Here is a 17,824-nt window from a genome sequence, read left to right as displayed (position 1 = left end):
TATAACTTTGTGATCAAAGTAGAAATTAAGATGATGACTGAGATAGAAGTATAAACCATCCACAGAATTCAACTTGAAATAAGTTTGAATTGATATATATTCAATTCAAGCAGCCTTTTTCTGGTTCTTTCTCAAAGAAAACTGTTGTTTTTCTTATTTGGGCTAAAAGGAGCTAAAGGGAGCCCAGATTAGGTGCCACAGAGAAAGTAAGGTCTGGTTTAGCAAGAGCGTTTATCCAACCAGCATAACATGGCATAGGTAGGTCATCAGCAGGAAGGGCTCAGGCTATAGTTAAAATAGTTCCAGGCACCAATCCAAGGGTAAGACAAAGAAGGAGATATGAAAACAAGGAACCAGGCTGATGACCAAGAAAATAAGACAGGCAACAGAATCAGTCATCTGTCATAATTTAAGGAAGATGGTTCAGAACTAATCCTGTGAACAGTAAGTAGGTGCTGGAGCTTCCTTTCTCAGATGGCCTGATACATACAGCAGGGATTAGTATGGCAATTTCATGCCTGCCCTAGACTGAACAAATTCTCAATTTTCATTCCCTTTTCCTTGTGCCCATCTTCTCAAAATCATACCCATTAAAAATAGCAGTGGGAGCTGGGCACAGTGGCACGTGCCTGTAATCATAGCACTTTGAGAGGCTAAAGTGGGAGGATTGTTTGTGCTCAGGAGTTCAAGACCAGCCAGAGCAAAAGTGAGACTCCATCTCTATAGAAAATTGAAAATTTAGCCAGGCATAGCGGCACATGCCTGTAGTCCCAGCTACTTGGGAGACTGAGGCAGAAGGATTGCTCAAGCCCAGGAGCTTGAGGTTGCAGTGAGCTATGATGACGCCACTGCACTTTAGCTCAGGCAACAGAGCAAGACGCTGCCTCAAAGAAAAAATGACAGCGGGGATTGGCAGATGGAGAATATGATGGCAAAGAGAAGGTCACAAGTGCCCTTAAACATCTAATCTTATCCACACATGCATTCTTTGCTCATATTTCCTCATACCAAAAGCAGCAATAGCTCTCCCACATACCACATTCCAGGGCATCCTATGATGACGTGGCAACACAACCATCCTGTCATAGGTAAGTGCAATATACCAGAGAATAGACCATGGGAAAACCATTGTTCTCCCTTTGCCACTGGGATGGAAGCATCACAACAAGCAGCTTTGCCCACAAATCCTGCAAAATCTCAATGTGCACCTAGAGTCTGTATTATTTTAGCCTGTGATGGAACTGACAGGCTAGGGAGGATGGAAAGCTACGTTCTATCAGTCAGGATCATCTTCTTTTGTGGCGTCCCCAGTGAGATCACGGCTGGAGAGAGGCCAGGGTATGGCTCACCCAGAATGTAAGGCTTACAGCCAAAGGTGATGACTGACAATACAGAGTTGTGAATAAGTTTGGTTTGGGGTTATTTAAAAAAAACACAAAAACTGTGTCAGATTTGGAAAGAGACTTCCAATTCTAATTTTGAGATGCCACAAGTGATCCCCAAATGTCTAAAGGTATAACTAAAAATTTTCAAGATAAACTTGCTCTTCCTTTTCTTCAATTGAAAAATACCTCTATAGGCTACATCAGAGTTTTTGAAAAAGTAGCCATATTTGGCAAGGTGATAGGCCCCAAACACATATCAAAAACTCGCAGTTCTTTCCAGATTTCTCCTCTTACAAGTCTAGATTTCCAAAAGATTAAAAATCACTGACCCAACATTTCTAAAGGTCAGGGTAGATTCCTTTCCCAAGTGACAGCCACAAAGCCCATGTTGCATCACATCCCACCTAAAGAAAAGATCAGGATAAACGGAAAACAAGAAAAGAAGGTCTACTAACATGCCCTGTGACCTTGAGCAACAGTGTTCCTCTGTCTGGACCTCAGTGTCCTAACTTAAATCCAAGAGACTGTGATCTCTAACTCTCAGCTCAAAAACTGTAAGTTGTTATTACATGCCACGCCCAGGCCCAAGCTTCCTGGCAATTTTACTATTTATGAGGGTGGCTCCTCCTTCCCTTTCAATCCTTTGATTAAATAGCTTCCCCTCAAAAGCCTTTTGAAGTGGAAGCAGTACTTCTGCCAGAAACAGCTCTCCCCAGCATGAGCGTTGCTCCACCCTTCCCCGTGGCCAGGGCAGCCAGCCTTCTCGGCTTCTTGCTTCTGCTTTTCTTCTGTGTAGACCATGGTGTGCTAGCCAAGGAGTTGAAGTTTGTCACATTGGTAAGTAGACTTTTCTCATTGCTTTTCCCTTAAAACTGTGTTACCAGCAAGATCTGAAAAGCCAAGTGTTCCGTTTCATTTCACCTTTGTATTGTCTGCCGGAGACCAGGCTCTGTTCAAACTCGAAAAGTGAATAATCAAGTTTCACAAGTTCCTCTAAAAGAAGACCTAACGTGTCCTAACAAAAAGGTGGTTTTTATTTTGTTTTGTTTTCTGGTTGGGTTTTTTTGTTTGTTTGTTTTGGTTTTTGGTTTTTTTTGTTTGTTTGTTTGTTTGTTTTTGCCTTTGCCTTTGCCTCTGCCAATGTGACATATTTACTTACTTTACAACTGCCTTGAATTGAGATTCCTTTTGAAAGCCCCATGAGTCTAGGAGAAGCTGCAGCTAGCGCTGTTTATGTACCAAGAGCTGAACTGGCTTCCTTCAGTTGAATGATTACTTGTTTGCAAATCAAAAAAATGATCATTTTCTAAAGTAGTCCCTTCCCCTTTTGTTTGTCAGGAAATTGGAACAAATATTTGTACATAGGCTTTGAAGTATAAAAGTAGAGCTAAATTCAGTTGTGGGATGACTTCCTGATATATAGATTTAGTTGACCATTAAGAGTATGTTTTTCCCTACCCTTGGTGTGTGTGACAAGTTATGAAAAAAGTAAGGGGAGAATGGCTAATACATGATGTCAGGGAAGAAAATATAGCATTGGCATTGTGTAAAAATAGATGGAAAGAGGGTTTGCAAAGTGAAGGGGATTTACCACTGTACAAAGAAGTCTGATTTTCTGTCTCTGTATCTTTTTTGTTATTATTTCACCCTCTGCCTCCAAGCCTCTCCTTGTCTTTCACAGGCTCTCACACTCTTTCTCTTCCCTATATTTTTTAAATTTGATATAGTGAAAGTGGGTTGATAAGTAAATTTTGTTTCTGTTGGTATATTCAAAAGTTATTTTTATAATTTGGAGCAAGGTCACCTTTAACTTAAAAATTAAACATGAAGTTCCTATTTTCTCAGCATGGAGTATTCAGAACTCTTAACAAAAAATCTAGTAACCCTATGCATTTCTAAATTATGATTTCTAGTCTGGTAAATCTTTATCAGGTCATGAGTTAACAATGATAGAAAACCAGGAAACATACTATCAATTTATTTACAAACAATTCACTAGTTGTCAGACTCCTGTGCAGGAAAAACAGTGTAACACTTTGTACTCTCTATAAGGAAATCTATTGAAGCTAGACTTTTATTTATATTCATAGTTTTCTTGCCAAGATGTGCATTAAACAAGTGTAGTGACTGCAAAAACTATACTGCATCTGCCATTCTTGTCATACTGTCAACCTTAGAGAAGTAGGCAATCCTCTCTGAGATATTACAGTGAACTCCAAGTTAACAGCATGTGGTGGATTCTCACCTCCATGTTTTACCCACAGCCTAGGCTAACTTCCCTTGACTACCAAATTGTTGTGTGTTTCCTTCCCTCTCTCCACTTTTGGTTAACATATATTCAGGAGCTTCAAGTTAATTCTTCCCTAAGGAAAACCAAAGTACAAAGGTAGCTCTCTTAGAGCTAAAAAAAAAAAATTAACAAATATTGCATAAAGCCAGTGTTAACTATTTTTCCTACCAAGGTTTTCTTCCATTAATGGTAGATAAGGGGCAACTGAATATATTTTTCTTGGCCCTTACAAAACATCTTCAATCTAAGACTTAGACTCCATCTAAGCCAGAGGATACCACTTTCTTCTTTTTATTGATTAAAGAGAATATTTGGTTATAATGATTAAATTATATACTCAGGAAAATCCTTAGAAAATTATTAGGAAAACCAGAATAAAAGAAAGGTGCCCCTAATTAAAGTAGTAATATTAATGATAATAACCAATAGTTAATTGAGTGCTTACTGTATACAAGGCACTATTCTGAGACTTTAATATGAATTATGTAACATCATCCTCTTGACAACCCTATAAAGTAGGATTGCTAGATAAAACACAGGAAACCCATTTGAATTTGAATTTCAGATAAACAGGAAATAATTTTTTCGGATAAGTATGTCTCACGGGAATATTTGGGCATCCTGAATTTTTATTTGCCAAATCTGGCAACCATTCTATAAAGTTGTGTAAACTTACGAATCCTATTTTATAGATTGAGAAATTGAGGCACAAAGAGGTTAGACAACTTGCTTATGATCACACAGCTGGAATGATGGGTACAGGATTTGAACCCAGGCTGTCTGACTCCAGAGGCCACTCCCTTAATCTCTAGACAAAGTCTCTCCCGCGCGTGCGTGTGTGAGTGTGTGTGTGTGTGTGTGTGTAAAATCCAGCACGTGTAGTTGGTCTGAGGTCCCCATGTAAGATTTGCTGTTAATAGCTTGACTCAGAATCAGCAGGTGGTTTCTGTACTTTTCCTCTGTCATCCAAGAAAAATAAATCTTCCCCAATTCTGTAAAGCTGTTTTTGGCAGAAATAGCAGGAAATTGTCCTTGGTTCTTGTTTTCTACCATAGACAAAGTAACAACATGATCTTTTAAAACAGATTAACCAAGAGTGTCCCATGGAGTGCTAGTTTTTCAACTTGTTAACGGGTGTTGCATGGGGGGAAAAATGGGTTTCAGTAATCAAGCTAGCTTTGGGAATAGAACTGGGTTAAACTGAGTTTACCAAAAAAAAAAAAAAGTCTCTTTAATATTAAAGACTCCTTAAAGTCTTTAATATGCTAATATGTACTGTGTCTTTCAAGGAATGGATCTAATAAATTGTGTTTCAAAAACTTTGATTACACCATAAACCTCCCCTTCTTTTCCCAGCATCTCATAAAAAACACTTAGAGAATTGCATTTTTTAACTTCATATAGAGAGAACAGTAAGTGTAGTGAATCTAGGTGTACCTATAAACCAGCTTCAAAAATGATTACACTCATGACCAATCTTGTTTCATCTTTATGCCCACTCATCTCCCCCACACACCTACTTGACTTTTTTCAAGTAATCTCAAGCATCCTATTATTACATCCGGAAATAGGGAACTGCCATTTTAAGGCACTCTCTCTTCCCTAAACCAGGGAAAAACCACAAGCTCAAGTGATCTAAGAGAAAAAGTTCATCTCATTCCACTGGTGCTGTACAAAGAAAGGGATGATGAGTCACCAGGTCTATATGCTCTTCTCCTTTCTTCATGGTTGACATTATTCATGCAGAATTCTCATCCAAATCTTAGGATATTCTTGATGGAAATAGCCTCCAAATCCTAAGCACAGAATCTATACACTGGGATGGGTAACTTGTATATTGTGTTTGGGAAAATTCAAATGATGCCATCAGGACACATTTCCAGGGACAGCAGACCTTTGGGTTCTTCCTGCTCCCACTCCTCAGGCTGGAAGGCCAATCCTGTTATTCATTTTCTAAAGCTGTTTGCTAGAAGTTGAAGGCCACACCTAGAAAAGCACTGAACTTCTATTAATTCAACTTCCAGCACCATTGACCAGGTTTGGGCCATGGACAGTTCATTTAATCCAGCTGAGTTTCAAGTTCCCCAAACTTACAGGTGGGGATAATGATCATAATTATGCTTCCTGCTTCATGGAGTTGTTTTAGGATAAAATGATGCAATATACATATAAAAGTGTAAACCATGATACAAATACTAGGAAGTCATCAGTCTGAAACAGAAGCAGTCCAACTTTTTGGATAAAATCTACATGATTCTTAATTATTCTCTTCTTTTAAACTGTGGTAAAATACACATAACATAAAATTTACCATCTTAACCATTTTTAAGTGGTACAATTCAGTGGCATTAAGTGCATTTACATTGCTGTGCTGTCATTACCACTATCCACCTCTAAAACTCATTTCATCTTGCAAAACCAAAACTCCTTACTCATTAAACAATAGTTCCCCACTTCCTCTCCTCCTCATCCATGGCAATGAGCATCTGTCTTGATGAGTTTGACTCTGCTAGGTACCTCATGTAGGTAAAATCATGCAGCCTTTGTCCTTTTGTGACTGGCTTGTTTTACTTAGCATAACGTCCTCAAGGTTCTAGATAACCTTTCATTATTTTTGAGCTTATAAATGTAATAGTTCACATGTGGTAATTTGAAGAAAATAAAGGAGAACAGAGATATTAGATAGTTATCATCTCCACTAGAACCTAGACTAACTACTTAGCTCATTGTACTTAAGTTTTACCCACCTGCAAATTCTAACTTATTTTCTCTTGGGGGAGACATTATTTTTGTGTGCCAAGTATGGCCCAAGGAGGGGAGAAGCTAGAGGGGAGGACGGAGAGGTGGACTACTGCCACAGTCCAGGCAAAGCGTAATGAAGACCTGAGTTGGCTCAGAAAGCAGTAGAGTTGGAAAGAAAGGATGATTAGAAAAACTGTATTGTGAAGGCAGAATCCCTGTGGGTTGAATATATTAAGGAAGAGAAAGAAACCAAAACGACCCTGAGTTTTCAAATTGGGTTGCTGGAAAGACAATGATGCAATAGGATACATAAACAGCATTAAATATTTGAAATTCTTAAAAAGGAAAGTAATGATATTCTGTACTACACAATACAATATATCACAGTGGTTAAGAGTGCAGGCTCAGGAATCAGACCATACCACTTGGTTGAGTTTATGATCAGAGAGAGAGAGAGAGAGAGAATCATGCCACCTGGGTTTAAATGCCAGCTCTAGCTCTTACCAATTGTGTGATTTTGGATAAGTAACTTAACCAGTCTATGCCTCAGCTTCATCATCAGTAAAATGGGCATAATAGTACCTCATAGAGTTGTTGTTAGGCTTGAGTTAATAGGTAAAAGATGCTTAAAAGCCTATCTGGTAAATGCCCAAAATATCATAGCTATTATTAATATACATGTACTAGCACAATTACCCCATGTGAGTATTTTATAATGTTCTTATAACCAGTTAATTAAAGTGTCAGATTTTTTCCCATTTGTTCTCTTTATCCTCAAAAGGATGAAGTATTTACATGCCTCTTTTCTGTTAAGTTTGATCAGTTTTCCTCACAGCATTGGGCCCCTGGCCCAATGATAACTGGAGAAATATATATTCAAAATGGGATTCTGAGAGTTAAACAGATTTTACTCATTGACTTACTGATCCAAATGATTTACTGGTCCTTTCCTTCATAACTTTTGACTGGAATAGACTATTGACTACGACCCTGTTATGTGCCTTCATCTTCATTGTTCATGTTTAAATATCTTTGAACATAGTCATGAACTTCTAAGAACCTGGAAATCTTTTTTTTTTTTTTTTTTTTTTTTTTTTTGCTTCTCTTAAGGTAAAAATTACAATGGTACCCTTTCAGATTGTGAGCATCCATCAGATGCCAGGCTCTTTATTTTCGCATTTCAAATCCCCCAAATTACCCATAAGACTTAAAACATTATCTCGGTATTATGTAAGAGTAATAAAAAAGGAGCTGGAACTTATATTTCGTGTACTAAGTACCGGGGACCCAAGATGTAATTGTTCTGATGGCACATATAGAATTTCTGGGTTGGTTTTTAAAAAGATGTACAAAACTCTCCACTGGAAAACAAAACCCAGGTCTCCTGTCTCAGTTCACAAACAGCCTTCCACACACTCTCTCTTCCCTGCTGCATGGCTCCTCAGTCACCAGAGCCAAAGAGCAGCAACTCTGTCTATGGAGACCCTCAGGTTTTTTAGAGACATTTGCTGGGAAGACCACAATGCACTGAGTGTTGGTGCTGAGCCAAGTAGGAGGTCGGGGCAGTTTGCTTCCCTGAGCTTCTCCCCAGTTTTATGCCAATGCATTTTGCAACCTTTAGGGGTGGTGAATTGATCAGGGAAATTTTATTTGGCTAGAGACATTTCAGCCAACCAGCTAACCCCATGGGCTCTTGAAGCTTTCGAAGGATCCAAAATCCAAAGAAATACTAGTCCTCTCAGGGAAATAAACGTACAGGAGAGAGGATTAGAAACCAATAGACGTTCCTTGAAGGAAAGGGCTCCATTTCCCTTTGCTTAACAGGTAGCGCTCATTTGCCCTCTCTGCTGCAAACTATTGCCAGTAGGAAAGGAAGCATATATGGTAGCTAAGCGAAATGTCTGAACAACATATTAACAACAACAAAAATTATAGAACTGTAATAATAAATCACATATATTGAATGCATCCCCTGTGCTCAGTACTATACCGATGGCTTTGCCTATATTATACATTACGTTCTCATGATGTCCCTGCACAGTAAATAATGGTTTTCTTGTCTTACAGAGAAAGAAATCGAGGCATCCAGACTTTTAATTTAAATGTTTTTCCATGGTCACCAATCTAGTCCTTGACAACGCAGGAATTTGAACCCAGGTCCAACCAACCGGAAACTCAGACCTTTTCTGATGTATCTATCATACAGCTTCTACACGGTGTAGCACCCTGTTTTCATCACTTCCCTTTCCTGCAGGCTTCTGTGCTCTTCCTGGGCCTTGAATCAAAGTCTTGTTAGCCTTGTCCTGATTTCTTCATGGAGAGTGCAGTACATATGTTCCCATGATTTCTTTCATAGTCAGTCGGCCTATTTTCTTACCTCGGAAATGGCGCTCATTTACATGACTCATGTATTTCTTCCCAAACTCTTTCACTTTTTAATCCTCTTTACCACTGGATTTATTTCTCAGTTCTTAAAGGAAAAAATTACTCTACTTATGGCAATCTTGTGCATCAAGAGATTTTTACAACTTCAAGTGCACCCTAATAAAATAGGGAGAGGAGTTTAATGCCAAAAGGGAAGGTCCCTTTCAGGATTTCCAGAATCATCCCAAAGTTTTATGATGTATCTTGAGTTCCAAACCTGAAAGGAGAACATGATGGTTTATGAGACTCCAGTCTAGCCCAGGAGCAGACTCACTGTTCTAGAAGCAGAGGCACAAATGGAGGGATAGAGGACGCTATGATTTGAATGTCTGAACCCTCTGAAACACATGTTGAAACAATCCCCAGCATAACAGTGTTGGGAGGTGGGGCCTTTAAGAGGTGATTGACTCATGAGGGCTCAGCCCTTGTGAATAGATTAATCCATTCGTGGATTAATAGATTAATGGGTCAACTTGGAAGTGGATTAGTTAACACAGAGTGAGTCTGTTATAAAGCCAGTTTGGCTCTCAGTGTGCCCCCCAGCCCTGTGATGCCTTTGGCTGTGTTATAACACAGCACAAGGACCTCACCAGAAGCTGACCAGACGTGGCTGCCTGATTTTGGACCTGCCAACCTTTAGAATCATGAGCTAAATAAACCTCTTTCCTTTATTAAGTTACCCAGTCTCAGGGATTCTGTTATAGCAACAGAAAATGGGCCAAGACAGAAAGGAACAATGAGGGAATGAAAAAAGGGGGAGAAGGAGCACACACACCACCCCTTGAAAGTCAAAAGCCCTTGTGAAGTGAGAAGATTGGAAACAAAGCCATAATATACCTGGAAGAACTAGACCCAATGCAAGATTCACTCATTCATCCAGTCCTTTTTTGTGTGTGTTACTATGTCCAGACACTGTTTGGGGGTAATAGCAGTGCTCATGACAGCAAGGATTCTACTTTCAAGGTGGACATGGGAATGAGAGCCAGATTTTTAAGAATTTAGTAAAAAATAAAAACCAAGAAAATGTCAGGGATATTTATTACACATACAACTAAAAGGAGACAGAGATTGAGCAAGAGTTAATATGATGGTCAATGGAGGCCTCTCTGCAGAGGTCACATTTTTCAGGACAGACCTGAAATTAGTAAGTGTGTGTGCCAGAAGTAGGACATTCAAAGCAGACAGAACATCAAGGGCAAAGGCCCAAAACTAGAACAAACTTAATATATTGGCTAGAACAGCAGGAGGGCCTGTGTGGCTAAGCATGTTTAGCATGACTGTAAGGTGAGGACATCAAGGTGACAGGGGCCAGGTCAGGTAGGGTCCTGTGGGCCCTTGTAAAAACTTTGAATTTTATGCAAAGAGCAATGGATCATGATGTAATGTCTAAGACTCATGAGCGTATAATGAAACAAGACTAGCCACATACAAGTTGACAACTGTTGGAGCCAGTGGCAGGTTCATAGGGGCTCATTTTAAAAATCTCTACTTTTGCATATCCTTAAGTAAATATTCAATAATACAATGAGAGGACATTAGAGAGTTCTAAACAATCAAGTGACATCTTCTGATTGGCATCTTCCTTTATTTCAGAATATTACAGGGGTACAAATGTTTTGGTTACATGATTTGCTTTTGTGCAGTTTGAGTCAAAGTTATGTGTGTGCCCATCACCAATATAGCATGCATTGTACCCATTAGGTATAAATTTACCCATCTCCTCCTCCCTACTCCCACCTGCTTGGTTTCCATTGAGTTTTACCACTATATCTGATTAGCATTTTCTAAAAGAGTACGTGACTATTGCATGGAGAGAGGGACTGGACACATCCTAGATTGTACTCACCAGGGTCTCCATACCCTTAGACACATGCCAAATCTGTTTAGCAGCCTCCATGGAGCATGTTCATTCATGGGAGGACCAAATCACAGCTCTTTAAAAGAAAGTTACCTGTGATTTTAAAATGATGAAGTGATTGCAGTGTGGGAGGAAAAGCTGTGGGCTAACAATCATGAAAGTTAGGAGCTGAGGACAGCTTACTCAATCTCTGAGCCTCAATTTCCTTACTTGCTCAGTGCAGGTGTGCCAAGGTGTCCTCATGAGGGATGTAAGAGTTGAAAGAGATAACAGGGGAAGGATTTCACCAACAGCAGAGGTTGTACAAATGTGAGGGGTAGTTGTTATATTGTATGTCTTCTATTGCAATTACCACTAGTACTGCAAATAACACTAACTGCTGATATTGTATTTTTAGGTTTCTAAAGGACTTTATAGAGTATAATTGCTGGACTAAGAGCAGAGGTAATAAATTTGGTAGAGCAGCAGTTAGGAAGATTGCCCTACCATAGACTTAAAAGAACACCTAGGCATAGCCCAAGAGCTCCACCTAAATTTCAAAACTCCAGAAGCTCCAGGAATACCATCTGTGCATTTGAGGGTGTAGACATGTGTGTGCACACACGCACTTTAATTTCCAGCTCCAGAGGTGGGGATTGGTTTAAGTACTTCTGTAGGACGTTCATTCCAAAGAGTTCACAGCATGTTTGAGCCACAACCTCGGAAACACTTAAAACCTACTGACACTAGGGGAATACAATTATTTCTGAATTGTCAGAATGAGAAAGCTTGCCCAAGCCTCATGATTATGTTCCAGTGCTCTGCTCTTGAAGACACATTCCTCTAAGGTGACCATACTTGTTTTTCCCCCCCAGGCCATTCTGTCATTTAGTTGCATCATCTAGGTTTTATTTTTAAAATAATGTACATAGTTCACAGTGCCTTAAGGATTGTTTCTGTACCAAGGTTTTGGTTTCTTCTGATTCAAAACACACACACACACACACACACACACACACATCCTCTCCAATCTTACAGCAAAAGAGTAAATTGAGCAGAGTTTATAAACAAGCTCTAGATCCCCAGATCATCCAGATTTAGCTGGTGGGACTCTAAGGAGTGTGAACATAAGAGAAATGAACCTCTTACAGGTGATTAAGAATGCTCGTGTGGGAGACACACAGCCTGTGTTTGAATTGCATGAATCTCACCTCTACCACTTACATGCTGTGTGAGCTGGGGCAGATCACTAAGGTCAATTTCCTCCTTTGCGAGATGGAAATAATGATAGTAACTGCTTTGTAGAACTGATGACAGGATTAAATGTACGAGAAGTTCTTAGCACGGTTTCCAGGACAAAGCAAGTGTTCAAAAAATGTTGATGGATTATTATGGTTATAGGCTGGTAGGAAGCACTGTAAATTATTTTACTACAATGTTTTGATTTCTCTTTGGCTAACTCAGGGGCTCTTAACTTGGAGTGATTTTGGTCCCCAAGGGACATTTGGCCTTTTCAGTTGTCACAACTGAAGGATGCTGCTAGACATGTCACAATGCACAGTACAGCCCCCACAACAAAGAATTATCTAGCCCTCAATGTCAACAGTACTGAGGCTGAGAAACTGTGGAAACTAAACAATGTGGGGGTTATATTAATAATTTATTGAGACCATATAACAATTACTCAGATCTGGGTAAGTATTTCGCACAATTACCTGGAAGCTAAAAAGTCTGAAATGTGTTTCAGTTGTGGAAAGAGAGGCTAACTGATGGTTAGCCTTGATCATTTCTGAGCATGACCAACTCACCCCTAGAGACTGGTAACCATAGGTGCTCACAAGGGAATATGCAGCTGTTCTTCTTGCCATGAGGGAACCATTCATGACAGTAATTCCTTACCTGACCAAAATTTCTTAAGATCCATTGTACCGTTGTCCCTGTTTGCTGTAGCCTGTTCTACTGAGGTTTTAATTGCTTACTTGTTTAGGGGGCCAAAGATCAGGTTTTTTCAGGTATCAGAGACACAACCCGGGTCTTACAAGCATCCCCTACTTCCTTGGAATTCCTTCTCAAAAATGATTAAAGTTTGAGACTATTCCTTATTTAGTATCTACTGAAATATTTTACAGGATTTCAAAAGAGCAGGCTCCTGGCTTACTTTTCAGTGGAACAACTTAGGTGGTATAAGTGACAGATAAAGCAAGGTGTTATGCAGTCCTCTTCTATATTAAAAATATTTGCTAACATCAGTGTAGACTTCAACTTGTACTTCTTGAGTGTTTTCTTATCTTTTGCTCATAAAATAGTTTTGTGTTTGGCTTGGCATCCTACTCAGAAAGCATATTAGAATCAAAGTACCAAGATTTCAAAAGTCCAAGCTACTCTCCCCAAAGAGAAATGTGCAATCAAAATAATATGACATGCATACAAATCCAGAAGTTATGTTATTAAAGTATTGAGAATTAGCTTTTCTAATCTCCCCACCTGCAATTCCTTTACCCCTAACCTCCTTACACCTGGTAAATCATTAGCTCAAAAATGTCACAAATTGTATGTGGCATTTGGAAACCTTTAGTTTTTCATTATATATGAAAATTTTAACACCATTATCACTATAATCATAATTAAGGGAGGAATACTTCTCATCAGAGTTTGTCTGCAATAAAGTGATCTTGTAAGTATTATGTTCCTTCCTGTCCTGATATACAAACCCATCTCCACATATGTATCACTTGCTTTCTAATGGTTAATCATCTTGATTCTTACATTACCTGAAACATGGAAAGTGTTAGTGAGCTTAGAATAGTGGTTCTTAACTTGAGATTAAAATATTAATTAAAATATTATTAAAATATCTGGGGAAATTTAAAAATCCTGATGCCCTGGCCACACCACACTCTAATTAAACCCCAATCACTAGGGGCGAGACGCAATCCTCAGAACTTCTTTAAACTCTCCAGTTGATTCCAGTGGGCAGGCAGGATTGAGAACTGGTGGTTTAGAAGAAAATCCATTATAATGAGGAGAATGCAAAACACCCAAGTGAAGCTTGTAACGTTACTGTCTCACATCTATTTTCAGCTGTTTCGACATGGAGACAGAAGTCCTATCGAAACCTTTCCCAATGACCCGATTAAGGAATCTTCATGGCCACAAGGATTTGGCCAACTCTCCCAGGTTGGTTGGGTTTTCACCTAAAAGGTTTGCTGTTGAATCTTAAGGGAAAATGTGTATAGGATTGTCTGTTTTGGCATGTTTACCATGTTGGCTTTACTTACGCATAAGAGATATATATGGACAACAGAAGAATACATGAGCTTAGAAATGTTGAAAAGAGCCAAGAGATACTTACATGCCAGCCTCTGGGTTTCTCAGGCTTCACTTAAGAAAGTAAACAATAGTCTTGTAATCAATAAACTGAATCAACAGTATTGGGGAAACATGATTCCTCTGGAATTGCTGATAGCAGAACTTGATTTCTTGTCAGCTGGATATATTGGGATTTAATCCTTCTTAGAAGTAGTTAAACACAGGGAGCCCTACTTTTTAAAGAGCATCTAAGGAGAAGGTGAACTGGGGAGTGAAGGCATCTTCAGTCTCTGTTCCAGGGCCCTACCCTCCTTCACTTGTAAGATTGGCTGGTTCTTCTGTTTAGAGCCAGAAGGCCAGATGCATTGCTTCTGTCTTGATTAAAGCACTGTTTAAATCCATTAAGATAATGTCACAGAATGTTTAGAGTTGAATATCTCCAAAACTAAGGGATCTGAGTCTTACCCAAACATTAGAGTTATCTGGAGATGTTTAAAAATATTGATGTCTGGCTGGGAGTGGTGGGTCATACCTATAATCCCAGCACTCTGGGAGGCCAAGGTGTGAGGATTGCCAGCCTGAGCAAGAGTGAGACCCCATCTCTACCAAAATAGAAAAAAATAGCTTTTATTAAAAATATAAAAAATAGCCAGGTGCTGTGGTGCACACCTGTAGTCCCAGCTACTCAGGAGGCTAAGGCAGGAGGATTTCTTGAGCCCAGGAGTTTGAGGTTGTGGTGAGCTGTGATGATGCCACTGTACTCTACTCAGGATGACAGAGTGAGACTCTGTGTCAAATATATATATTGATTTCTGCCTGGGAGGTTCTTATTTAATTGAGCTAGGATATGGCCTGGGCATTGGGATTTTTAGAAGCTCCTTAGTTGATCAGTTCACTGTATTGTGCAGCCAAGGCTGAGAATTACTGCCCTGACTACGTTTCATAGAGGAGAAAACCCAGAGAGGTTATTTGCAGCCAGCATCTTCTGGTTCCCATGTCAGAGATCTTCCCACTATAGCATATCCATCTTCTGGCTCTTTGAATGAGAGAAGGGCAACAAAAATTGAGGTTTGCTTAATACTTATGGCTCTGTAGAGACTCCTGTTTCATTGCTATGCTTTTTCAGTCAGACCAAAAGATTCTTCTAGACTGCAGGATCTGGGTTCTTCTGGAAGTCCCTTGACTCCAGATTCTAGTACAGTAGTGTTTCTCAAGCTTCCATGTGCAAATGAATCACTTGGGGATCTTGTTAAAATGCAGATTCTAATTCAGCAGGTCTGATGTAGGACCTGAGATTCTGCCTGTCTAATGTACCCCAGGTGATGACAATGATATTGGTACATGGACCACTTTTGAAGTAACATGATTCTAGATCTCAGATTCCTAGTTGGCCACATACTTCTACTCTGCATAACGATGAGGTGATGCCTTGCTAAATCAGTGGTTCTCAAAATGTGGTCCCTGGACCAGCAGCATCACCATCACCTGAGAACTTGTCAGAAATGTAAATTCTCTGGCCCCACCCTATAACCAGTGCACCAGAAAATCTGGAGTTAAATCCCAGATATCTGTGTTTTAATGAGTCTTCCAAGTGATCCTGTGCATGCTAAAGTTTGAAAATTATTGCTCTATACAGAATCTGAGCAAAAGTCAGAATTGAATTTGAATTCCTCAAAAGTCAGCTGTAAGTCAGAACACAATTAGACCCAAGCTACCTGCTTCTCAGCTACCCAGGGCATGGAGCATTATTGCTTTCCCAGCTTCATCCCCATCCTAGATGGGATGTGATAATAGAGGTGGACAAGATTGACAAGCAAATGACAAGTGAAACCAAGCAGCAGCCACACTGACAACATCCTCTCTGGCTCCTAAAGCTCTGGAGAGGATCTTAAAGACAAACTTGAATGCAATGTTTCTCAAAACATGGTGCTTTACTACCTACATCTGAATCATTTGAGGTACTTGTTAAAATGCAGATTCCAGGGCCCCACTCAAGCTCTAATGACTTGGAATCTCTGGAGAAGATGCTGAGAAATCCACATTTTAACAAGCACCTCTAGATAATTTTCTCTCTGATGCACAGTAATGCTTGCAGACCATTGAGCTAATGCAATGTATCTCAATGATTATTGCTCATCAGAAGTTCTTGGAGAACTTTTCAAAAACAGATTCCTGAGTTTAACGCCCCCAAAAATTCTGGGTCAGTAGGTCAAGAGTGGGGCTCAAGAATTTTATTTCTATCATGCTCTCAAGTAATGCCACTACTGTTGATCCACAGACCACACTTTGAGTAACAGGCTCTAATTTTTTTATAAACCAGGAATAAATAAACTGTGCAGATAATAAATCATTGCACTCAGAGGTTGAAAAGGACCTTCAAATTCAGAAAGTCCAACCTCATCAGATGGATGAATTTATTCCACAAAATCCCAACAAGGATCCCAATACACCAGAGATAAACCATTTACTTTAATCAGTTCAATCACCAACTATCAACTAAGCACTTACTATGTACAAGTCTCTATGTTAAGTAATAATGAAGATGAGTGAGTTTCCTCAGGGAGCCATGATTAACGACTACAGCTTTCTTTTCTCACTTTTATTTAAATATGTGTTGTCATTATGGAACTATTAAAGCATACCATTTTTTACCCATATAAATTTGTTATGAGACAAATTTCTATGATAACGCAATTCATAGAACTGACTTACTTTTGCTTTTATTTTTTTCCCATAGCTAGGCATGGAGCAGCATTATGAACTTGGACAATACATAAAAAAAAGATACAGCAAATTCTTGAATGAGTCCTATAAACACCAACAGGCAAGTTGGGGAAGCCAAAAGTGGGAACCTTGACCCTTGAAAGAATTAAAATAATTCTGCTTATGTGAAAGTGCTTTGCCTGTTTTCAAAGGAACTTATACAAGTCAGAGATCTTGTTTACAAATGTACTCCTCTTTATACAATTATTTTGCTCCTAAAATATTCTGAATATAAGTTCCAAATGTTATGTACACCTATGTAAATACTTTATCTTGGCAAAGAGCCACCACTTAATTGGTCTCATTTGTCAATTCAATTGTGTTCCATATCAGATATTATGACTATGATGTTATGACAATGTTTGCTAATGTTTTAATATGGGTGTCCTGCCCTTTCTCTAATACCTTGTCAGCTCCACAGGAAAACAAACAAAACAAACAAACAAACAAAACTCATGTTTCCTCTACGTTGGCTTCTGTTTTGATTTTTCTGCTCTAGATTTATATTCGAAGCACAGACGTTGACCGGACTTTGATGAGTGCCATGGCAAACCTTGCAGCCCTGTTTCCCCCAGAAGGTGCCAGCATCTGGAACCCCAGCCTCCTCTGGCAGCCCATCCCCGTGCACACAGTCTCTCTTCCTGAAGATCAGGTCAGTACACTAGGAAAATCGGGAGATTCCACTTGTGCCTGAAGGGAAGAAGGCAGGCTGCTCAGTACTTGTGGATTTGGAAGTCTGAACGTTGCTTGTGCTGTACAGTTTTAATTCTTTCTTAAATCAAAGTGCAAAGGACAATATAGGACATGGAAAGCCCTAGGCAAGCCAGAGTAGGAACCAAATTTTTCTTTGGATCTTTATCATCCACTTTGTTTTGCTACTCTTTCAACTTTTGGCAGTTTGCCCCCTGCATTTTACACACACACACACACACACACACATACACACACATACACACACACGTGCCTCCCAGTGCTCTACCTTCAATACCCAGGCTTTTGGTGCCCCACACAGGGTTTTTCCCTCCCCAGAATATCCAAAGATCTCTGTACCTACCAAACACTCTTCCCTTCATG

At 39.5% G+C, this 17,824-nt stretch overlaps 1 protein-coding gene across 3 annotated transcripts in view; it reads left to right on the top strand.

Annotated features, from left to right (window-relative positions):
- The first annotated feature begins 2,038 nt into the window (after nt 1-2,038).
- The window catches only part of ACP3 (acid phosphatase 3), a 48,988-nt gene continuing 33,202 nt past the window's right edge, over nt 2,039-17,824 (top strand). For 2 of the 3 annotated variants that reach the window (XM_012766877.3, XM_076005363.1), the window contains exons 1-4: nt 2,040-2,222; nt 13,760-13,855; nt 16,725-16,811; nt 17,250-17,402. In XM_012766877.3, the coding sequence (XP_012622331.1) occupies nt 2,103-2,222; nt 13,760-13,855; nt 16,725-16,811; nt 17,250-17,402 (456 nt within the window). In that variant the 5' untranslated portion in view covers nt 2,040-2,102. Of the gene's footprint in view, nt 2,223-13,759; nt 13,856-16,724; nt 16,812-17,249; nt 17,403-17,824 lie in introns of all 3 variants that reach the window. The other variant, XM_076005362.1, reaches the window with a different exon arrangement.

Source organism: Microcebus murinus, chromosome 1, assembly GCF_040939455.1.
Source record: "Microcebus murinus isolate Inina chromosome 1, M.murinus_Inina_mat1.0, whole genome shotgun sequence".
NCBI classification, from domain to species: domain Eukaryota; kingdom Metazoa; phylum Chordata; class Mammalia; order Primates; family Cheirogaleidae; genus Microcebus; species Microcebus murinus.
Note: the sequence above shows the minus strand (reverse complement) of the source record. Positions and strands in the feature narration are given on the sequence as shown.